This window comes from Sebastes umbrosus, chromosome 1, assembly GCF_015220745.1.
Source record: "Sebastes umbrosus isolate fSebUmb1 chromosome 1, fSebUmb1.pri, whole genome shotgun sequence".
Lineage (NCBI taxonomy): Eukaryota > Metazoa > Chordata > Actinopteri > Perciformes > Sebastidae > Sebastes > Sebastes umbrosus.
Window position 1 is genome coordinate 16491986 of NC_051269.1, and position 25039 is coordinate 16517024.

The 25039-nt window shown below is 38.8% G+C and overlaps 1 protein-coding gene across 2 annotated transcripts; it reads left to right on the forward strand.

Annotated features, from left to right (window-relative positions):
* The first annotated feature begins 1559 nt into the window (after positions 1-1559).
* On the forward strand, positions 1560-23716 carry vapb (VAMP (vesicle-associated membrane protein)-associated protein B and C). 2 transcript variants are annotated; one of them, XM_037785339.1, is made up of 7 exons: positions 1560-1888; positions 10655-10807; positions 16707-16810; positions 17958-18038; positions 19107-19286; positions 21140-21278; positions 22822-23716. In XM_037785339.1, the coding sequence occupies exons 1-7, from the start codon at positions 1831-1833 to the stop codon at positions 22839-22841; spliced, it is 735 nt and encodes a 244-aa protein (XP_037641267.1). In that variant the 5' UTR covers positions 1560-1830; the 3' UTR covers positions 22842-23716. The 2 variants fall into 2 exon arrangements, with proteins under 2 accessions (XP_037641267.1, XP_037641276.1); XM_037785348.1 differs by having other exon boundaries at positions 1564-1888; positions 21140-23716.
* The last annotated feature ends 1323 nt before the right edge of the window (positions 23717-25039 follow it).

Below are 25039 nucleotides of genomic sequence, written 5' to 3' on the forward strand. Positions count from 1 at the left end.
TATTTCAAAATGGATAAATGTAGGAATACATTTGAAAGAAACATAATTGTGTTAATAATAAAATAATAATAAAAATTAGCTAAGAGCCAAGTCGTTCTCCACGCCAAGTTATCCCCAAAGGGATTCCATGATAAGATTACATGCGATATTGTCATAACATCTTTTAAAGAGTTCTTATGGGGATGTGAAGAAAAACTAAACTGTGCACTGGAGTAAGAGAGGATAACAGCTGATATATAAGCTTTAGATGTTTTGCCTAAATAGCCTGCATATGCCAGAAGGGATTGCACCAAAAACATTTGCGTAATCCCCATGGTGTTACGGGGTATTGTACTGTAATAAAAACTCCTCATAAATACAGAAAGTGCCAGTGATGGAATGTAATTTAAGGAATTAATAATCTGAATCTGCAAAATAACCAGTAACTAAAGCTTTAAAATAAATGTAGTGGAGTAAAAAGTAAGTTTTGGTTTCTAAAATGTAGTAGAAGTATAAAGTACCATGAAATGGAGATACTCAAGTAAAGTGCAAGTACCTCAAAATTGTACTTAAGTACAGTACTTGAGTAAATGTACTTAGTTACATTCCATCATTGGCACTTTCTGTAATTATTAGGAGTTTTTATTACAGTATAATACCCCGTAACACCTGGGGATTACGCAAAGGTGTTTGGTGCAATCCCTTCTGGCATACAGTATGTAGGCTATTTAGGCAAAACATCTAAAGCTTATTTATCATTTGTTACCCTCTCTTACTCCAGTGCACAGTTTAGTTTTTCTTCACATCCCCATAAGAACTCTTTAAAAAGATGTTATGACAATATCGCATGTAATCTCATCATGGAATTGCTTTGGGGATAACTTGGCGTGGAGAAAGACTTGGCTCTTAGCTAATTTTTATCTGATGACTAACACAATTATGTTTCTTTCAAATTTATTCCTACATTTATCCATTTTGAAATATTAAAAAAGTAGATGCCATATCTAGTAAAAATGTATATTATTTTGGAGAAAATTATAGTAATAATAATAAAACATTTTGGCAGCCTGGAAGATAACATACATTTAAATGCTAAACATATTCTAAATCCATTAATTATATTAAATTAAATTTCACATTCATAAATACAAATGTACAAGTAAAAATCCTAGCTTCTTAGTTTTCACAAAGGAGTTAAAAAATACATTTCACTTAGTTTGTTTTTCTATGAATCTAAAGGCCGCCATATGTACTGTATTTATGTTTTTTGTATGGTACAAAGATATTGGATTTGTTTGTGTGTCTCAATAAAGGGGGGGGGGGGAAGACTTTATGACATGGATATGGGTCATAAAGGTGCATTATAAATCCTCTCACCATGAACATTTTGAAGTATTATAGCACAACAAACACATTGTCAAAGACGTTATGACAATATCGCATGTAATCTCATCATGGAATTGCTTTGGGGATAACTTGGTTGAAGTGGTGGTGGCCCCACTATCCATCCCTGGGTGCACCCACCCTGGCATCACCCATCATCACCCTCCTGTCCTGTCACCCTCCCCTCCTCTGGGTGGCTGCTATGCAGAGGCAGTGACGTCACCGGGCTGTCTCTCGCTGCCTTCCTGCTGCATCACAACAGCCGTCAGTAGCTCGAGTATACTAGCACACTAGTAGTGACCGGGGGGGCAGGATATATATATCTATTCATTGATAAAACAACAACTCGTTTATTGTCGCGTTGCAGCACCTCAACCAGCCTCTACCACGGTGGGTTAAATAACAGCACAGGAGAGGAACTGGTGTCAGCAGCAGAGCGATCACTAGTCCAGCTGCAGCTGTTGGGACATGGCCAGGCCGGAACAGGTCCTGCTCTTGGAGCCGCAACACGAACTCAAATTCAGAGGTAAGAGAGGAGGAGGAGGAGAGGAGGAGCTGCTGCCTCTCTAACAGCGGGGGTAGGAGAGGAGAGGAGGGGGTAAACAACCCGTGGAGACAGTATGTCCCTGGTATGAGGAGAATAAAAGTGAAAGGACGGCAGGTCAACTGACAGCTAGCTGTGTTAGCTTAGCTGTGTTAGCTCCAGAATGCTAACAGGGCTAGCCAGGCCCCTGTCACTGTCACACACTCCTGCTGCAGAAACCTGCATTTAAAAAGGTTTACAAGTGCAACACATGTGCACTGGGAAATAGCAATCATAATACATGTATTACAGCAATAACATGCCTCTTAAATTCATTACATTTCATTGCATATAAGCTACAACATCCTTAGCAGGTCTGGCTAGCTGACACCTCGCTCTCTGATTGGCTGTCTGTCTCTGCTCTGCTGGCATTTAATAACTTGACAGCTCACACAGGATGAAGTATCAGGGCTACCTTTGCTGCTTAATATGTCAGCTACAGGTCATCAGCATGCACACCATCCTAATAGACATTCCAGTGAAGCTTTTGGCTGCAATATGTCAGGTTGCTTTAGGCCCCAAATAATGTTACATAAACACTCATGGTATACTGTGTTTGTTTAGCAACAGATTACAGAGATCCTGCCACAATTTGACATATTGTACTCTGGAGTAAGTAGTTAGATAGTTTCATACATTTTTTAAATTGTTGAAAACACAGTCAAACTTTATCAGTAGTCTTGTCTTAATCAAAACATCACACCAGTTTTTAGCCTCTTACATTGGCTCCCTGTTTGTTTTATGTGTTTAATGTGCCCCAGTGGTGTTTGGTTCAAGCACCCCAAAAAAAATACATTTAAAAGAACCAGCAGTACCAAAAAATATACTACTTTTTGCCCCAAAAGCTATGAGTTTCATTTTAATGTGACTTCTAATATAGTATATTAAATTTGTATTTCTTATTATTTTGACTGATATTGCAATTGCGATATTAGAGGGAATGATCATTTTTACACCATTATTTTCATTCTCATTGAAAAACATCTTAAATGATGATGGTGGGGATCTGTACCAAACCTAAATTCATCACCTTTCGTTGCACATAAGCTACAACATCCTTAGCAGGTCTAGCAAGCTGACACTCTGCTCGCTCTCTGATTGGCTGTCTCTGCTCTGTAGGCACAGCCAGCTGTCATTTAATAACTTGACAGCTCACAGGACGACATAACAGGGCTCACCTTTGCTGCTTGATATGTGAGCTACGGGGCAATCAGCATGCCTCACCATCCTTTTACGATCGCTAATAGACACTTAAGTGAAGCTTTTGGCTGCAATATGTCAGGTTGCTTTAAGGCCCAAATAATGTTACATAAACATTCATGGTATACTGTATTCGTTTAGCAACAGATTACAGAGATCCTGCCACAGTTTGAAGTATTGAAATATTACACCAGCACACTGGTGTTACCTTTAAGTAATTTCATAAATCAATTTATTTTTCACCTGTCAAGCTAACTTTCATTCTTTTCTCTTCGTTTACACAAGCTCCCATGTTATTCTCACACTGTCATATAATGATTGATTATAATATTTACACCTGATGAGCCCTTAATTGTTACAAGTTTAATAGTTAACAGTCATATTTTTCATGCTTCAAGCAAACATGCTTTATAAAGAAAGTGGGGCTTAATTGAAATATTGCACATTGTACTCTGGAGTAAGAAGTTTGTTTAGTTTCATACATTTTTTTAAATTGTTGAAAGGACCGCTATAGCTTAAAAACACAGTCAAACTTTATCAGTAGTCTTGTTTTACTCAAAACATCACACCAGTTTTTAGCCTCTTGACATTGGCTCCCTGTTTGTTTGATGTGTTTAAATGTGGCCAGTGGTGTTTGGTTCAAGCACCCCAAAAAATAAATTTAAAAGAATCAGCAATACCAAAAAAATATACTACTTTTTTGCCCCAAAAGCTATGAGTTTCATTTTAGTGTGACGTCTAATATAATATAATAAAATATCTAATTGCTATTATTTTGACTGATATTGCAATTTTTACACCATTATTCTCATTTTCATTGAAAAACATCTTAAATGACGTTGGTGGGGATCTGTACCAAACAAAGATGTTTTCTTACGTCTGTAGAATATGATGTGTAGGCCAGGAATTTCTGCAGCATGACAATATTTAAACTAGAAATGGCATTTTTTACACACATTTTGCCTTTAACAAATATTGCATCTCCTGTGATTTAAAAAATGCTGTATACAGGCCCTATTGCGATTTTAATAAAAGTGATTAATTGTGCAGCTCTAGATCACATATGGATAAGATACTGTGTTTTGTGTCAGTTTAAAGGAGCATAATGCTAATGTTCAAATGTGCGAGTGTTATTTACTATGATTACAGTGTAACGGCTCATTATACATATATTCAACTCCTTATAGTACAGTGATAAAGTGTCTGACTTTGAATTGCAGGCTCACAGTGAGCCTGTAAATTGCATTAGCAATAATATACAGTGAGGTGCCCTGATATGTGGAAATACTGAACAAAACAGAGGTAAAATAATGCTACAATACTATTTCCTCCACCATGTCTGTTATTAAGACACCTGGAAGTGTATTATAGACTACTGTACCACAAGCACAAAGAGAAGCTGTTTGTTTGTAGTCAGTGTAACCTGTGGGCAGGTTTGTTTCACCAGGGAGAGTGTAGGAATAAAACTGGTGTTATTCTACATTTTTCTTACTGTCTACAAATGCCATAAACAGACCCAAAAGGCACAATGTGTTAGTCTGTCTCTCAATAGTTTTTTAACTTCCCTGCCCTGTCTATGGCTCTCTGCGAATTCTCTCTGAGAATGTTGGGAGTATTTTCATCCACAGATTAATACACATTTGGTGTGCTTGTGAGTATTTAGAGCCCCAGGATGATATGGGATTGACTCAAAATAAACTAAATTCATTGTAATAAAGGAACATGCCACACAGTGTAAGGCTAATTCTTATATTATAAATAGTTTTTGGGATTAAGGTATATTGGCTACACAGGCGATACTTGTTAATAGGATAAATTTGTTGTTGTTTTATTTGAATTAGATTTTTCTGTTCAATACGAAGATTCGACTATTCATTCCTGTTTTTTTCTTATATTGTCTGGCAATCCGAAAATCTGTTGGTATGACTTTCAGTGATGATTTCGACCATATAAACATAGTCAAATGCGGTCAAATGCGGTCCGCCACAGTTTTATATGAACCGAGAATCTTTTTACACCTCTCAACCAAGTGTCTAATCAGATGTTGATGCACAAGTGTTAATCAGACAGAAGGAACTATGTGCCCTCTCAGTATACCAGACAATACCACAAATCACATGCCAATACTCAGGCCCCAAGTTATATGTAGGCAGGCATTGTGAAGCTTAAGGAAATAGAGAGGTCTGTTAGTAGCAGCTTGTTATAGGCCTGGGCTCAGACTATCGGTGGGCCAAATACTGCTTAAGTGTTGGGGACTGGACTTTTTCATTTTTTAATAGTTTTTATCTTTGTCAGAGGTATTATTAACAAATCTTTACAAAAAAACTCCCTGCTCCTCACTTTATATCTGCTATTTATTAAATCTAACCTTGAAAGTCGACAGCTTCAAACATTAGCTCTTCATAGTAGTTTTAAACTGCCGTTTGTGGTTTTTGTGAGTTGGATGCTATCCCGAGAAACTTTCAGGAAGTAGTAGATCAGGTGTACAGTAGTCGGTGGCGTGAGTCCCTTTCATTAAAAGCCTTTAGAAGTCAAGCCAAGCTTGTGAGGGTCTGAGTTTCCTCTCTGTTTTTGCTCAAAGGGGAAGGGAAGTGTCAGTTGCTCTGGATGTTTGCTGAGCTGAAACTTTATCTTGAATCTGGTGTATGTGCTAATTCTGAAATAGCTTCATGTTTTCATGCACAGTTAGTGTGCCTCTCTCAACCGCAAAAGGTTTTGCTCACTATAATAGCTACTGTAGTGGCCTAATTTATTATTTTGTAAGAAAACTATACTTGATTATAAAACCTGGCCTGGCTGAGTTTCTGGATTTGAAATAGTAGCATAAAATCATAAGTTAAAATGTTATTTGGACAACTGGAAGTTGGTAAACAAATGGATTCATTGTCATCACTCTTACGAAGTCGCGAGTTGTGCTTTTCACACACAAAAACATCATCAGACCATCAATGTCTCAAAACACAAATCAACCAAGTAGATGTCTACTGATATAGCTACTGGCGGGTCACTTACTGTCATGCATGATGGATGAACAGATTTTAATATGCCGCAGCAAAGTGACATAAAACATTGGCCGCAATCCTCTTTCACAGACATAGAATAATTTATGAATATTTGTTTTATATGCTTTTGAATTATATATTGTAGTAGTTCCAAAATGAAAGCTTTGTTTCCGTAAGTCTGTCTGATGTTAATGTGTGGTATTGGCACCGTATCCCCAAAGTTTGGGAAGTCATACATTAATTCGTCACGGACCCTCACTTGACTATGAATTAGCTTTGCTCTCACGAGAGGTACTGGAAAAATACAGGAGTGACTAACGGCTGCCAGTTAGCTATCTGGATACATTTCGCTATGCAGTTTCTGGAGTGTCCTGTCAATAAAGAAACTTTTGCCAGAAATAATAGGAATAAATTTAAGACATGTAACACTGTGGTTTTGTGAGGTAGCACTTAGGTAATACATAGAATGAAATTTGTTGGAATTTGCACCCCCTCCAATATGTGTAATGTGCTGATAATATCAAAGAAGACTCATTAGACTCTTGGCTTTCTTCTCCAGGGTCAATGCATTAGCCAGATTAGGTTTTGTGCTTTTACAGTGTTCATGCAAGAGTTCTCATATCCAACTGATTTGATTTTTCTGTTAATGTCATTACCACTAAACTGAAAAGAAAACCTTACACCAAAGTGGGGATTGCTTGCCCTTGTGGTGGTTATTTATTGTGAGTGCAATAACTATACCTCTGAATTTATCTGGTGCCTCTGAACCTCTGAAAGTATTACTTGCTCACATCTTATATATATATATCTTTCAGCAGTTCAAATAGGTTTGGTGTTGTGTTCATTGATGACTGTTTAAACAACCGAGCCAATCAGATCTTTAATTAAGAATGTAAAAATAGGGACGTCATCTTTCTGTGCCAAAGCCAGAAAAGCAACGACGGAGAAATTAAACAAAATGACAACAGTTACTGCGAATTAGCTAGAACAAAATAACTCTTCCTCCCAAGCAGGAAAATGACTAACATTAACACAATGCCAATGCCTTCACTCAATAGTGAAGTGAAAAGAAATGGCAGTTCAGTCCGATTATTAGGCTAATCTGAATCCATTAGCACCAATTATAAACATTACGAGATTGATTCATTCAATCCAGAGACTGCCAGGCTGATGTTTAGACTGAAAGGCCAACCTGTATTACCTTCTCATTAGATCTTTTTCATGGGGGAGGATTTGATTATCACCTACCAGTCAATGATGCATTTATCTGCTCTGATGTCACTGATGCTGCGATATCATAAATTAACAGAAGTTAATGCAAGTTTGCTGTTGATATTAAGACTATGTTGTTGCAAAGAAATAAGATATATAAAAATAATAGGGTTTTATTATCTAAAAATATAATCTAAAAATAAGAGTTCCCTCCACTGGTTACTTTTTTTCCTGTATCAAGACACCTCAGTCGACATGATCACTGTAACAATATGGACATGAGTCAGGACAAATAATTTAGCCCACCGAGAATATTTACTGTTTATTGAGATTATCCATTTAGCAGATGGCAATCTAACCTATCGGCTATCGGTGTGAGGATAGATAAGCCTCTGGGTCCAAGGTGCTATATTTCTGGGGTATACGGGCCAAGACTTTGTTTTCCATGTCCTCCTCATTGTTTACAGTCTGATTAGCAACTTGAGATGCAAGACTGGAGTTGATAGATGACATGTGCGACTGTGTAGCCAGATAACAAGCTAATTTCAAACCAATAAAAAGCGAAATCATCGTCAGGCGATAACCGGTGGGTTCCACGATTACATTTCGGCCAATGCGTTCCACCTCTTTTGCTCTCCACACGGACTGTTTATCTGCATTCAACCAAAGCCTGCTTGGATATGATTGGTCAATACTACTTGAACTCCAAAACGGAAACCAGAACGCTTCTGATACAAAATCTTGTCTTGTTGCCGACAGATTCTGCATATGAATGCTGATGGTAACTGGATGGTTAGGATGCTTGGATAATATTTGCAAGCTAGCTAGCTAATTTATTAGCTACCATTAGTCCTGCTCCCACCCTGAGTGTTAATGTCTCATTATTGTAGAACATACATTTAACAAATGATTTGTTATTGTCATGTGATGATAATGTACAGTTGCTTTTTCTGTACAGTTTTCTGTTTGAGCATAGGCATAAATCTCCTGGCTGATATCTCCCCTCGTTCAGGTAGTGATACAGATATCAAATTATTGACATTGTAGGCCCCAGACAGTACATCATCAACATATGTGTTTCCTATTTGTCTAACGTTGTCTTAGTTTGAGAATTCCTGCAGCGTATTGTATTTATGAACAGCAGGGCTAAACATGGGGATTTCACACAGTTATGTGTGTGTTATTCCCATGCCTCTTCTACCTTTACCCTTCTTTATGTCCTCATTTCTCTTTATTCCTTCAACCTCAGACATTACTCAAGGTTGAGCATTGCCTTGTCCACCATATAATTTCATAACCAATAGCAATTATTAGACGCTAATTGAATGTAGCTGCTGTTCACTCAGGCGTTTTAAAGAGGTTAAGACCAGAGGAAAATGTGTCAAACATAGACTATCCCACATTTGAGAAAGACTTAAAGAAAATCTAATTAGCCAATTTACTTGACAGTTAAAATACAAATAATTAATACATGTGCAAGGAAGAAACAAAGGTTGAAACAATGTGCAGTAATTACCTTTTTAAAATTAATATAAAAAAGTTAGTGCCCCATAAAATCCACTGACAATCTAGTGCTGCAGTCTCAAAACTCACTTAACCTTCATTCACCTTTTAGATTTGGCACAGTGATATTTTGCTGTGGCTTTTGTTGTAAGGGTTTTCTGCATTATTGACAAATCTGTGCGGCTTAATGCATCCGGCCTTGTGAGAGCCTCGGAGATATGTGACCTGCATCAACAATGATAGCTGTAATTATTTGAAGCCAAACTGCATCAGCTATTCTGATTATGCAGTCGTAGAGGCCTGTGATTTATAGATTTGTACACACAGTTTACTCTTTAAAGGTTTTGGTAAATTGATACTAGAATTGTTTTTGTTAATCAAGAAAACAGACTACACCTCAGTAGTCAACATCAATCTAGAGAGCAATGTTAAATGGAAGAAGAAAAAGCAGATGGCTTAGTTTGCATCTTTGACATATTTACAATAATCCAGTTCTCACCAGGGTGTGTTACTGAGATGCTATATTTGGGGTTTTAATGAGAGAAACAGACTGGAAGTATTTATCTTGAGGACAACTTCCAGTCAAACATATCGAAAACCTGCATTAGTTGAATTGGCGGTAAAACCCTGTTTATCTAAAATGTCAAGTCATATAAAGAAAATGTGCAGGAGAAGGTCAAATTGTGGGCCGCAAATTGAATTTGTTATAATTAAAGTCACATCCAGTTAGGCTTTGATAGGCCACATTTAAATGTGTTAACATACATATCACATATTTTTTATTTGATTTATCTACTTGTATTTCAGTCATCTAAATTATTTTGAAAAAGCTTAGATTAGCCTTTTTCTGCTGTGTATATACAGTATAACAGTGTGCTTTTAGTCAAATCTGTGTTAAATATTTGGCAAACTTCCCTGAAATTTGGTTCTCTATTGTGACAAATTATTTCAATATTAATGATACCATATATTACAACATAATTAGAATTTCCACACATTTACTGATTCAAATTAACCCCCCACTCTACTTTCTTTCTTGATATGTGAGCGTAAGGATATAATGTTTAAAACATCTTCTTTTTACACAGAAAGATGGTTTGTCAGTTTTTTGTCATTTTTTATTAAAACCGGTGCTTTTTCTGCAGCAGCGGATGATGGATTTGCATCAGTTGACTAAGAGACAATCATTTGATTTGATTATGTCACTTTCTGACTGCTCAGATTACACACATTACGAGCTTGTTTGAGTGTTTATGCCAGTGGCAGTTTTATTCTGTACATGTGTCATTTTCTCCAACCAATTGGCATTCAAGCAACTGAAGTGATGAATAGTATTTTGAAATACTATGGCGTGAGATCATAACTCTAAGAGAGCCTTTGGCCAACATCAAAATTGTTGCCATTTAATGTGACTTCTGTAGTTTTGTAGTTGCTTCAACAGCCTTTGATGATTAGTTTTATACTCTCTGGTAAAGAGAATATAAAGATGTTTTCCTGAACTATCCAAAAACCGAGAAGGAGAGATAACTGGTTGCTCTGTATACTCAACCATAAGGCAAAAATGTGTTGGTTGCTCTTCGAAAATGGGGAAAAATCAGGATAGAAAGGAAGGCATTCCAGGCACTCCAAAATAATAAAATAAGTGGCAAACAAGGAAGAAAATATATTAAAAAGCCTTTATGATAGTGGCTAAATCATTAAAAAAGCCAACATGTTTCAACCACTGTAGGTCTTCGTCAGGACTTTCAATAAAACAGCTTTTAAGTGTCTACCCCATCTTCCCTCTTCACAGGTCCATTCTCAGACGTGGTCACCACAAATCTCAAGCTCGCCAACCCTACAGACAGGAATGTGTGTTTCAAGGTGAAGACGACAGCGCCGCGCCGGTACTGTGTGCGGCCAAACAGTGGAATCATCGATGCGGGAACCTCAATCAACGTCTCAGGTAATGATTGAGGAAGTGGGACCGCGCAGGGGCCATTAAAGTTATTATCATTAACTTAAAGGCTACTTTAACTAACAGCCTAGCTGCTACTGTGGCTGAAACGATTAGTTGAACACAAGAAAAAATATTTGACAGTTTTGATACTTTAAGTCTTTTATCAAGTGAAATACTGAACATTTGCTGGTTACAGCTTCTCAAATATGAAGACTGTTTCTTTTTTCTATATGCCCCTTTGTTTTTTGAGTCTTGGTCAGACAAAGTAAGCATCTTGAAGGTAGCATTTCTTGTAAGGCGTGATATCTATGTGTTGTATGTTTTATAGATTACATGATTGATATTGAAAATTATAATTTTTGTAGCCCTAGTCGCTATAGCCATGACTTGTGAGACCATCTAAATATTGCTGACTTTGTTTTTATTTGTATATTGATTTAAAAACCAAGCAACTGTGAGAAGCAAACTATTATCTCTCTCATATCCTGAATGGGTTTGCTCTTTTTACTTAAACACACACCAGTCCTCTCCCTTTAACCAGCATTCTCCCGTCCCCTCGCCCCAGTCCCACCTGGCAGGCCTCATTCCCAGTCATGCACTTTGAGGGAGACAGGTACAGGCTAGTGTTTCCACACTGTGCCACCTCTGCCATTTACAGCCACAGACTCATTTTACAAACTCCCCTATCTGGTGTCAACAACTGCAAACCGTGTCACCGGGGCCTGCAGTCAGCAGCGGGCGACAAATCAGCACTGTCCTCTCTGTCAGTCGCCTTCATTTTTCACCCTTATTAGGCTGAGAAAGGTCACAGGTTTGAGTCCCAAAAGGAGATTGCTTTTCTGAGAATGTAGTCACTATACTGTAGGCAAACATATAGGCATGGTCTGTAACCTCTTTCTGTCTTCAGGGAGAACTCAGAAAGCGGTGTACTTAACAGGATAACAAGCAGTTGTGGGCTCTTATCTTGCAGGCATTGTGTGTGTGTGTGTGTGTGCTTTTAAATTGAACACACATTAGGTTATGTTGATAACAAACCCCTGGTTTATTAAAGGCTTTGCATCCCTGACTCTGCTGTTAGGTTTGTTGCACTCAATAGGGCCGGACAAAATACATTTTCATGAGACCCAGTTGGGCCTCGTGGTTTCCACTACATTTCAATTGTAATAAGTAAGGGATAATGTACAGCGAGCCGTTCATTGTTGTGAAATAATCCCCGACAGAGCAATGCCGCACCCAGATGTGAAGCGGAGGGGTCTCTCATCGCCCTGAAGGGGATTCTCTCACAACAATGGCCCGCTAGTTGTACATTATCCCGCTTATTACACAGCTACTTACTTAAGAAATAAAGAGCTGCGCCAATAGCAACGGTCTGCTATACATAGCAATGGTCTGCTATACATAGCAACGGTCTGCTATACATAGCAACGGTCTGTTATACATTGCAACAGTCTGTTATAAAGAAATTACAGACCGCAGAGCGCCGTGATTGACCAATCAGAATCGAGCTTTCAACACAGCCGTGTAATAATAATGTATAAATCCCAAAATAGCCCATAAAATAAGGAATAATTCCACGACATTAGTCATTATTCATGTTCAACATTGATTATTATTAGTTATTCTCAGACGGATACTGCGGTTTGTTATGTGTAGAGGTGCGTGTGTGAACAGTAGTGCGGCAGCGCCGCTGTCCCAAAGCTTCAAAAAACCTTTGAATATTTCTCACCTCACTTCAAAGCCCAAAATGTTTTATTCGGGACAGCCCTGCTGTACCAACATCATCGTAAACAATGTAGACTAAATACGTGTTTCATATCCTCATATTTGGCTTTACAACTGTGTTAGGCAGAAGGAAATGCGTTCAACTCATTTGTTAGACCTCATATAATGTGTTTCGTGTAACACCGAATGTAAACACATAACTTGTGTTTGTTGACAAGGAAACTCCACTGGGCAACTTTTAAGTGCTCTGTCTTCCTGGTCTTAAAAGCTTCATTACAGTTAATTGATAAATCTCTGAACACACCCGACTGTTCTAGTTGAGTGAAACAAACACTGCTTGGTTGTCATGCCAACATTACTAATAAAAAATGTTCTTGTGTAGAGATATTCTGAAAACACAAATAGTCATACTCAAAATAGCTTCACTCTATCCATATAGAAGTATTCAGGCACATTTTGTTCTGTTGAGTTTTTGTTCTCCATCTAAGAAGATTGCATAGGATCTGTAACTAGTTGCAGTCCAGTTTTTCCTCATATTTCTATCCTGTAATTTTTAACAAAATCTACACAGACATCCACTTGCATGGGGGGGCGAAAGAGAATAGTCTGCCACAGGATACCTACAAATCCTAAGATGTGTCATTTGCTGGCTCAGCTGAGGATACACACACAGTGCTTTTGAAGCTCAACCCAGCTGTAACTGTATATGTTCAACGTAGCCATGACCACAGGAATGCTGCTGAGGTTGATTGGTGTTATGTAGCAGCATCCAGTGGAAAAATATGTGGCGTGAATGTCTCAAAAATCCTTGTGTCCACAAATATTGAGCTTCTTCTGGGAATATGTCAAAAGTTTGTCTGACATGCCCGGGATTTGTTATGATTTCAAGGGAGGCAGAAAGAAAAATAGCATGCCGCAGTAAAAAACAAAAAAAATATTTTGTTGCAGTTAATCCAAATTAGCTTCATTACCGTGCCCTTACACTCAATTCTCTTTGTTATGACAGCACATCTCTGCCTCTTGTCTCCCTATATTCATAAAACAACATACTCATACATACAAGGTCTCTTCCAATATTTAAAGCCACATTTGCTATTTTACCCACCAACTTGATTCATATAATTTAACCTCTAAGCGGTAGTTGATCCCTGCAAAAGTGTGGTGGATTAAATGCTGTTGACTTCTGAGTTATGTCCCAATGAGAAATAGGTTTGCTGGTGTATAGTCTATATTTTTTCCCCCTTTGAATTATATTGAGTTTGATGGACCCAGGAGAGCACAATCAGAAGTGTGAGATCCTGCCACCCTGAGAAGCCTGAATATGAATACGTTTTATGAGAGTTAGTTCTTACATCCTGGTGAGTGTTCCCTCCAGGCCTGTATCACAACAACGCTGGTTGACTTCACTCTCTTCCTCATTCCCACGCTATATTGTCTCGGTAGGTTTGCTGATCTTTGACCGGGTTTTATATGTTGAGTAATATTGAACGAAGTAGACGGGGAGCTCCCTGTTTTACAAGTAAGGCTACTCTGAATCGGTGTGGAAAGGTTACTGTTATAAATCAGGGTGTAACAATGAGCCCTATGGTGTCATGTGGCATATCTCGTTTCGTGTCACACTGTGTCGTAACGTTCAAAGTGAACTCACCTCATGTCTAGTTTTGAATGTGTTGATGAGTGCAGTGTTTTGCTCATTAAACTGAGACATTCATCTTTTGTTTTGTTATATAATCAAACAGTTTTTGTTTTCTGCTATGCTGCTTAGAATTCACATTAAATAGGTCAGGGAAATGAATTGAAGTCTCATGTTTTATACTTTTATTGAAATGGAGTGACTTAATACTTTGAAAATGGAAAAGTAAGGCACATTCTCATGACACCATGGCTTTGTATGGGATTGAGCCACACATTTTATCACACACAAAGCTATGGAGAAGAGCTGAAACAATTACTTTATTAACTAATTATCAGTTGGTCGCTTCACAAAATAATGCCCAAATTTGTGGTTCTAGCTTCTTAAATGTGATGCTTTGCTGCTTTTCTCTCTTTCATGTCATTGGAATTGGAATATCATTGTTTTTTTTTACTGTTGTTCGGGAGCAACAGTTAATCGAGAAAACAGCTGATTTCTTTTTTTAATTAATTGATAATGAAAATAATCATTAGTTGCATCCCTAGGACACAAAATCTTGTGCAGACCCTGTAATAATTACATTACATTGGTAGACCTCTGTAAGCACTTCAAGGTAAATAGTTAGTGGTTATTCTGTTATGAGCATCTTTTCTCACGGGACACAATTAATTAGTGACAGGAAAGGAAAGTTTTCTTGCCTCCCTCCCTCACCCCTCTAATAGTTCCATTCATCATCACCAAGCAGGCAGGCGATTACCATCCTGCTTGACCGTGTTGAACACAATTAGCCTCTGTAAGTTTTATAAATGATTGCCCAGCGTGAAACAAGAATACTAAATCACGCCATTAGCAGGAGTAGCTTTTTTGTAAAGGGGTGTTCAAAGGCTGTCGATCAAAGATGATTTAAATCACGTTTTCCCCTCCTGTGGCTGTGCTTTTTCCATCTCGGGCTTTGGCTCAGGACCCTTTTCATGTTATTCATTGTTGCTCAAAGAACTTACTTGCCTTCCTGCCTCCATTCTCTAATGTTGTCCCCTCGGACCTGAGGTAGATGGCCGTGCAAATTGGGTCTGACTGAAACAGGACGTTCTCAATCTGTTCATGCCATCTGTTTCTAGTTTGCGATATTGAACTGCCGTGATTGCTGTAATGGTGCACTACATCTCTGAGGTTTTACTCTAGGGAGAATTGGCATGTGCCATATATGAAAACCATCCTGATAGCTACACCGGCTTTGAAATTAGGAGGTCATTTGTTTCTAGTGAAAGCCAAAGAATCATGCAGGCATTGTAGGCATAGCTGGTGTCAAAATATGCCTTTCAATTGCACCCTCATTTAAAAAGTGAAAGGAGAAAAAGATCAACCATCAATAGCCATTTCCATCCCCTCTGCACTTCCACCCTTAACTTGAATACGGACATAAGAAAGTGATCATTGTAAATCATCATTGCAGCTTTAAAATACCTCCTCAGTCATTGGAATGACATCAAATAACACAGCACTGACTGAGAGGACTGATGTGGTGATGGGTTAAAGTCGTATTCCAACCCAACACCTGCTTTTTGTTAGAGCGATATGTAATGTTAAGAAAGAAAAAGACAGGGGGCGAAGCTGTTAGAAAGATTACCCCCTGGGGCATTTGTAGATCCGTCAGTGTTTCGCCGTCATGGTAACATAAACTTAGAAATAAATCATCTCCACCACTTTTTCCGAGCAGCATGGGCAAGCCCAGAGCCTTGAAGACGTGGAGGCCCTAGTTTACTGTTTGACAAACACATGGGTATTTGATACTCACTGCTAATTCCCCTTTAATCCGAGGGAGAGAGATGGAAAGTTGCTGACAAAGAGAAGTGTTGGCTTAATTGCTGGAGTTTGTTTCGTATTTGGGGTTGCAGATTTTTACCAACAAATCACATTATGTTCCTGCCTTGCTGCCGCAGTCTGAATGATACTAACAAGAAGGGCTGCTCCCTATTAGTTGGTTAGTCGACTAATCGGTAGTTTTGGTCTTAGTCGACTAAGATTTCTTTAGTCGATTATTCTGTTTTTTTATGTTTCTTTCATGCTGAATGGCGTATTTCCAAGAAACTTATGCGTACATCTGATAAACACAAGATTTAAAGTGGTGCTTTTGTGTGATTCTTTGTGGAGAAACTCAGTTTTACAGATCTGTCGATTAAATCAACTAGTCGATTAGTCGACAAAAGAATTTCTTCAGTCGAGGACAGCCCTACTAACAACACACTTTGTTTGACACGTTTTCCTAGGTCTCCTGAGGATGTGAAATCAGGATGAGGTTTACAAAAAGGGAAATAAAACTGAGGGAGTCATAACAAAACAAAATGTCTATAATAATCATGTGGGGACTTCCCGTTCACACTGTCTGCACTGGGGTGCAACCGTTGTCCCTTATCAGCCCCGTTTCTCACTCCACATGTTTCCTGTTGATACTAATTTTCAGTTGTTAACTAAAGTGAAATAAATAATCTTCAGTATTGACTTTATAATAGTAGTATCATACGTGACCTCGACTGTCATTCTGTATTTCAGTTATGCTGCAGCCTTTTGACTACGACCCCAATGAGAAGAGCAAACACAAGTTCATGGTCCAGTCCGTGCTAGCACCTCCTGACATGACCGACATGGAGGGAGTGGTGAGTGCATCTTCTTCCTAAAATCAATTTTCACCATCAGTATGTTTTTAGTTGCACCAGTGTCTGCAAATGCCTGGGTAAGAGGCTGTGTCTCAGTGCTGACACAGCAATAAAAACACAATGAACACAGTTTAGTCGTAACTATGTGTGTGTGGTCATCTTTGCGATCACTGGCCAATATACATACAGTAAATCATCATTAACATGCCAACAAGTGTTTTGATACTATAATGTGCCTCACACTCATATAAAATACACACATTTAATCAACTTGAACAACGGTTAAGACCCCGTGGATTATTGTTCAAGCATGTGGCTGTAACAGAGGTTAGACTTGAAAGCAGATTTTTGAGGTGGAATTGTAAGAAGAGCACAAAAGAGATGAACTGCAGTCGTTCTGGTGGTAAACGTCTGTCCAGATCTCCCTGATAACAGTCCAGCTGTTTATGAAAATGTTAAAAATGCAGATTGACTAACCAGCCACAGCCTGAATGAGTATTTGCAAAGGGAGTATGGTACTTCAGATGTACATTGTCATACCTGACAGCAGTACTTTGCAACCAGCTGCAAAATATTATATTTTCATGGTTGCCATAGAACCACCAGAGACTTTCCAAATTGAACTTTTACCCCTATCTCATAGCCACTAACACATGCTGAAGGATTCAAACTATGTACTGTGAATGCTTCCACTTTTGATGATATATCGAAAACACATATTATAAAACCATACACATGTAAACTGTGTTAAAGTGTCCTACACACTTTAGTGTTGGAGAGATGAAGTAGGTGGTTTTGGTTCAGTCTGTAGATCAATTTAAAAATATTCTGGAGTCCAGAATCTAAATGAATGTTTTCTCTGAAATGATGAATAGAATTGGTGAACGCTGGCAACACATAAAAATGCAGAGTTCACTTAGAAGTGCCTTCATCTGGGTGCTCTCAGAGAGAAAAACACATTGTATCTATTGAAGCCAGACAGTGCAGAAACCTATTACTTAAATTCCTAAATCAGGAGACAGCAGGAGGGTTATCTGAGTTTTCTGTCCGACTGTGAGGACTCATTACCAGCAGCCTGTTGATTAAATATTAAAGAAATAATGTGTTGATCCTCTTTTTCATTATTTTTGGTCTCCTGTCTCTCCAGTGGAAGGAGGCTAAGCCAGACGAGCTGATGGACTCTAAGCTGAGGTGTGTTTTTGACATGCCAGCGGAGAATGAAAAAACGGTAAGCACACGCTGTGACTCCACTTCTCTCCTCGCCTCACCATGTCAGTTGTTGTTGTCACTGTAGATCGGATATCAAAGACACCGCAGGGAATGATGTGTCACATTGCTGCTATTATATAAAGCATACTAATTGGCCTCAGCAGCAGCGTCACAATGTATTTTTAATTATTGGTATGTCGGTCATTATCTGTCATGCTGCTGGTTTTTCACCCAACACAACAAATGGATGCCTTTTTATTGCTTCAACATTTGTTTACTTGTTAATATTTGTCTCAAGGAGGGGCTGCATTATTTATGGAGCCCCACCTCTTTACTGCTCTGCTGTGTCTGCCTTCTCTTTCTCTATCCTGTCCCATCTCAGTCTTCATCTCTCCTCTTCTTTTTGCACTATCCTAACTTCTTTCTCTTTCCTTCTCTCTTTCTCATTGTCACTTTTTTTCCATCTTGTTTATGTTGTGTCAACATTATAAGCATTAATCTTCATACCTTTCTCCATATTGTCCCACTTTCCTCCACCTCCACCTCCACCCCTGTCTCCCCACACTCTCAGGCATCACCACTTTGTTGGTTCTCACATGCAGTTTGTTATTGTTGTGATTCTTCTCAGACCCCACACACACAGCTTTAGAGACATTATCTCATCATGATATGAGCCGGGTCTACTGGTTTCATGAACACGAGGAGGGAAATGGACCCGTGGTGGTTGTTTTCAATTCCTTTTGAGCTGTGCGATACACACGGCTCCCAGTCAGCACTGTGCACCACAGAGTCCGTTAGACGGAGATAATGCTGATAGAAACCAGCTTGATCCACTTATGAAAGGCACCCCTGGGTGAACTCTCCCACAAACATGGAGATAGGGGGCTTGAGAGGAGCCTCTGTGCTCCTATATATATATATATATATATATATATATATATAAAAGTCTGCAAGTCTCCAAATGTAAACATGAAACTGCACCCGTGTGCCAGCCAAGTCATCGGTCAGAATCGCCATGGAAACACTGTAGCAGCAAAACAGACGACGTATTGCGTTATAACTTGTCGCCCTGTTGACCCACTTACAGCATGACATGGAGTCCAACAAGATGATGTCGTCCATCTTGCTGAAGTCAGACTCCTCCACGCTGCCTCCGAAGTCAATGAGCTCCACCCTTGATGACGGGGAGGTAAAGAAGATCATGGAGGAGTGTAAGAGGCTGCAGATGGAGGCTCAGAGGCTACGGGAAGAAAACAAACAGATCAGGGTGAGTGAGATGACTCGAAGATCACAGTCAGTTATTTTTTTTTATTTTTCCAAGACGGTAAAGACACAGTATCACTGTAGTCTCAGTCTCACGGATGCACCCCCTTTTGTGAAGGACATTGGTTAGTAGAGGTGGTAAACTATTGATGATACAAGTCCAGCTGATCTATACGAACTTTATCTTCAAATGGATGCAGACTCTATCGGGTAAAACGTGAACTGGTGATTATCAAACAAAACTTTTCTTTCTTTCCTAAAGTTCTCATCAGTGTTAGATGGTGGTTTAAACAGTCTCTTCACTTATTGGAAATGTGTGGTCTTTTCTGTGTGATATAGCAACACTGCTTGTTTTCCCTAAAGCATAATATTATATGTCATAAAAACATAATCATTTCTTCTGACGTTAGCGGAGACACTGTCTTTTTTTAACGCAGCAGGTAACCTTGCAAACACTGAAAACAACCATTGAATATTTTTCTTGGGCATATTCTTAACCGTGGAAGATACTGGATGTAAGTTACTGTATGAATCAACACATCAAACAGTCAGTCACTAAGTCCAAGAACTGCAACTAACAATTATGTTCATTATCAATCACTCTGCTGATTATTTTCTTGATTAATCAACCAATCGTTTGGTCTATAATGTATGAGAACTAGTGAAAAATACGTATCGTAATGTCCCAGAGAAGTTGACATATTTAAATATGTTGCTTTGTTTGACCAACAGTCCCAAAACCAAAGATATTAAGTCCATGAAAACTAAAAAATATTCACAGTTTAGATGTTAAAAGCAGTGAATTTTTGGCAATTTCTGCTTTAAAAAATGACAATTACTCGATTGTCAAGATTGTAGCTGATTTAACCAACTCATCGATTAATGGACTATTCACTTCTAATGCGTTCTGTACGTTGAATCCTGTTACACACGGTGTAGTTCAGACAACCAATCTATCTTCAGAGAGAAAGCGTTACTCCACTGAATGAGCAAAGAAAGCTCCTCTTTCATCTCAATCACCAAAATTAGCAGATGACATCACTGAACATCCAGAGTCACATTTGGTTATTTTTCTGTACTGATTGATGTTCACAATCAAGATAAGCTAATTAAGTGGAGATTTGATTCACACAGAGCGGTGGTTCCAGATGACGTTGCGGTGTCCCTCCACCCTTTGCTGTATTTCTTTGAATAGAGACAGTAACTCAAGATTGAGGTTTTGCATTAAGTGCAACTGCTCAGATCCATAATCAGTGGCAGACCTCAGCGTTTCGAAGTTCATAAGGCAATTTTGCAAATCAATGAGTTTGCCATCAATCACGACGATCAGGGAAGTAAGGTTCGGGTATTGTTAAGGTTCGGTTGGAAATGAGTTGCATGCACACACGCCACAGACGGCTAAGAGAGAGTCAAACACCACCACCACCTCCTCCTCCTCCTTTTTAAGGTCTTGCCAGAGGCAGAACGACTGTTGGCTGCTCCTGCGGCTGAGATTAAACTAACAGAGAGCCCCCCCCCCCGCTGCTGGGAAATGAAGTGTGTTAAAAGCTTGGCGCCTTCTCCAGTCCTCTGGGGATTCGGTCAGATGAAGATTTAAGCAGATCCGATTTCTTTGAGCTTGTAAATAAATACTGTCTTATCTTATTGACTGATTGACAAGCTGACCGTCTCTTCCCCATCATCTTTTACTTTTTCTCTTCTTCATTCCCTTTTTTTTTTATTTCACTCTCCCACCACCACCACGCCACCACCCTTCTTCCTCTTCCCACATGCTTCCTTTCTTTCATCATTTCTCAATTATTTCTGTTACCCCCGCTTTTTTCTTACGCCTCTTTCTTTTTTCCTCCCCTGTTTCAGGAGGACGACGGTCTGCGGATGAGGAAGAGCAACGTGATGTCATCTCAGCACTCCTCAATTGGCATGAAGAAAGACGAGGGGTTGAGCGCCCGCACGATGGCCCTCATCGTGCTCTTCTTCATTGTGGGCGTCATCGTGGGCAAGTTGGTCTTGTAGATGGCAGCGCAGTTCGGGTCGGGCCGCAGCATGCTTTCAGGGGGATGAAAAACAAACACGGGATCTGGGATTTTGGATCAGAAATGCCATATCCGCTGGGTGGGGGGTGGTACTAGTTTTGATTCAGTCTCATTTATGTAAAAAAATTTCAAAAGGTAATGTATGAGAAAATAAAGAAGAAAAAAACGATTCATCATCTTATGAACAAACCTACTGTTACAGGTCTTGCCTCTACGTAATCATCACATAATCATTCTGGCCCTCTTTCCCAAAGTTTCATGTATACAGATGACTGGTTCTGTGGGCGTGGGGAGGTAATGGAAACATGATTTAATGCTAGTGATCCAGACCAATTTTCTAACACTGGCGAGGTAGTGTTGGTGCGACTGAGTCAGTTTGCAATGTGTGAATGTCATTTTAGTGTATTGTTGTTTCTTTTTCTAAATGACAGAGGTCAGAGCCTAATGTAAATGTAAACGTAATCCCCCTAACCCCCCCACTGTACAGTATATCCAGGTGTTCCTTCCAGCTAAACCCCCTTTAAGGAAGGGATTCACCAGAGAGACGATCCACACAGTCGGGGTTACACACAGGGCTATCAAACTGACTCCTGCAATCAGAGGCTTTGTAAAATCGGCTCGTCTTTGATTGTAGAACAACCTTGATCAGTGTATGAAACACTATACCATAGGTATTTTATTTCCTGGTGTCGTTTTTTTATTTTCACTCTACCTTACTCCCGTCACCTGTCACTCAGTGCTCACCACACCCCCAGTTGTCAGAGGGGGCTGTTTGATTGCATGCGTTCACACACAGAGTGTTGCATCTGGACTTTTGAATCTAATTTAATTGCTTTTATAATGGTGATAATATTATGTAATTTGGCTGTAGGTTTGCACAACTACATTTTTCAGATTTTCTTTCTCTCTCTTGTCTTTGTTGCGTTTTTATGATTTTAAATAATTTTTCTTGTTGTTAGGGTTGAAGCATTTAAGAATATTGCAGCTACCAGAAATGAGCTCCAGATTTGTAGGATTAGATCATTTCTGCAAATGTTATCCAGATGAAAGGCTTGCCTTGTGACCTATTTGGGCAAGTTATTCTCAGTCCAAGATGGAGGTATATATACAGTACAATGAGCGGGAGGTGCACGTAGAGGCGACTGGTTGTGTTTCACTTACAAAATCAACAACACAAAGGGCCTGGACCTTGGTCTTTTCCAGCTCTTTTTTGTTTTCTCATATTTTCCTACTGAGCCATACATTTGTTGTTTTTCTGTTTTGTTTGGGGCAAATGTATGTCAGAGATCAACTGAGTGTTTCAAGCTGCCTGCTCCAGCTCTCTGCTGCTGGTGATTTTTTTGCTGGGTTTTATTTTTCCACTCCACTGCAGGCGTGTGTTCAGTTTTTGGTGTTTGTTCAGCATTTATCCGTTGCTTATTAATGTTATATCCTCACTGCATTTGAAGTCGTGTTCATTTTTAATGCACTAAGATTAAGCGTGTCTCTCCTTTGATCTTCCTGCAGCATACATCTTATATCCTTGAGGGGACCACATGATGACATTGTACTGTTCTAGAGCCGATGGTTATTTTTTTGGTCAAAATAAACAAAAACATACTCTCAAATTGTTTCATCTCCAAATTTGCATGAGGGGCAAAAAAGCAGTGGAGAGTGTCGATCTACTTTGCAATATTTGAAGGAAAAAGAGCAGTTGTTCATTTTTTTATTCCACTGTATCCACATAAGATGCAGGAGTGCAATACCCTTTGTTAAACTGAAAGAAAAATGAGACAATTCCACCATCTTTTCATGTTAAGTGGAGTGGAAGATGATGAATATGACTGGCGGGTAAGAGATTAAAATATACATGAGCTTGTGTTTCTACTGTATCTCTGTAAAGTTGTTGGGTTGAGGATGACTTGCTGCTTAGAGGGAGGGCAGAGCAGACCTGAGCTACAGTCCCATCTTGGGTTATCAGACCTGGGTCATATAGTACTTGCAGAAAATTCTTCTTGTTCAATGAATCCTTGTTGGAGTATCGGAAAACATTTTACATAAAAAAAAATATTTAAAAGTATCAGAATATACTGTTGTGTGATTAATAATTTACCACTGTCGTGCTCTGACGCAGTAAACTCCCCTGATGTAGTACTCCAAGTAGGATTGAACCAACAATAATAATTACATGTGAATACTAACTGATCCAGGCCCGGTTGTAAAACACACTACACTGACCATCACCGTGATCAATGTAAGCAGTCGGCAAACTGTTTTGTATGTATATAAATAAATAAATAAATAAGTCTATCTGAGAAGAAGATTAATATTCCTAGTTCAAGTAGTCTCTCTGGTGTATAAAAACAACCCAACCTGGTTGGACTATGTAGCATCTTAATAAATTAAATGAATAAAGCCCCTACCTAACCGTGTGAAGTCATTTCCTGTTATACACACAGGCTACAAGGTACACATTTTTATATATATATATATATATACTGTATATGAAATCGCTGAACATTTTTTCATTAACAAAAAAAAAAAATTGTCGCTCAGAATTGTGGAATAAAGCGAGATCTTAAGTCTGAGTGGAAAAAGAAATGTCATGGTGATCAGAATTGTGCTGCCCTGCTTATAGTTCAGGTTGATTTATGCACTGAAATGTGTGATGAATGTGTAGTTAGGGTTGTTATTGTGTGATCTGGAGGTGTGTTACTACAGAGGTTTAGCTTAACTGGTCCAAGGATGAACAAACTATTATGAATAAGAATCCCACAACATTTAAAGGTACAGTGTGAAGAATTTGCAGCATCTAGTGGTGTGGTTGCAGATTGCAACCAACTGAGTAACCCCCTCCGCTCACTCCTCCCTTTAAATGTCGATATGAAGGACTCATTCTAAGCTAACGAAAACACAACGATTCTTAGTTTCAGGTGATTAAACACTAATGAAAACATAGTTTATTATATATTATTTCTGATAATAGATCCCCCTAAATGTTACACACTGTTCCTTTAACAGAAAGGTTGTTTTGATTCTGCTGCCGAAGCAAAGAGAGAAAAACTAGAGACGGTCTGATTGTGTTCAAAACAGCTTGAAGAATAGATGAAAACTTGTTGTGGGTCAATCAACAGTATGAGATGATTTATTTTTAAAGAGAATGCCACTGATTTAGCAATGCACATCTATAGTATGACACTGTCAGACTCATGGATGGACAGTTAAAAATAAGAGGTATCAAAATCGATGAGGAGAACCAGAGATATTGAGTCCTTTTCCTTATGCTAACGGGTCTCCTCGATTCCTTTCCTCGCCTCCTCTCATCGCATCTTAGTCCTGCCCACGGGAGATGCGAATGGAGGATGCGAGGAGAGAGGAGTCGAGGCAACAGGCATTTAACAAACGAGACATCTTTTCCACGGAGCTGTCATTTTAAAGCGACGTCAAAAAACTATGACGTGTGGCACAGCTGCATCAGCTGTCCATTGTTTTGTTACACGTTGCATTTTATGGTCTCTGTCAGATGACAATAACGGTGTTCATGACAACCTATATATTTAATATTAATTCAATTTTCAAATATTTGAAAATGAAATGAAAATAACTATACAAGTGAGAGAGTGACCTATCTGATTGAGTGATATAATATATTATATGCACACAAATGTACTCCTGTCTATCTATATGACAACATGAAATACAGCAAATTAGTGCTGAATGCAAGAGAATGATCTTATTGATATAA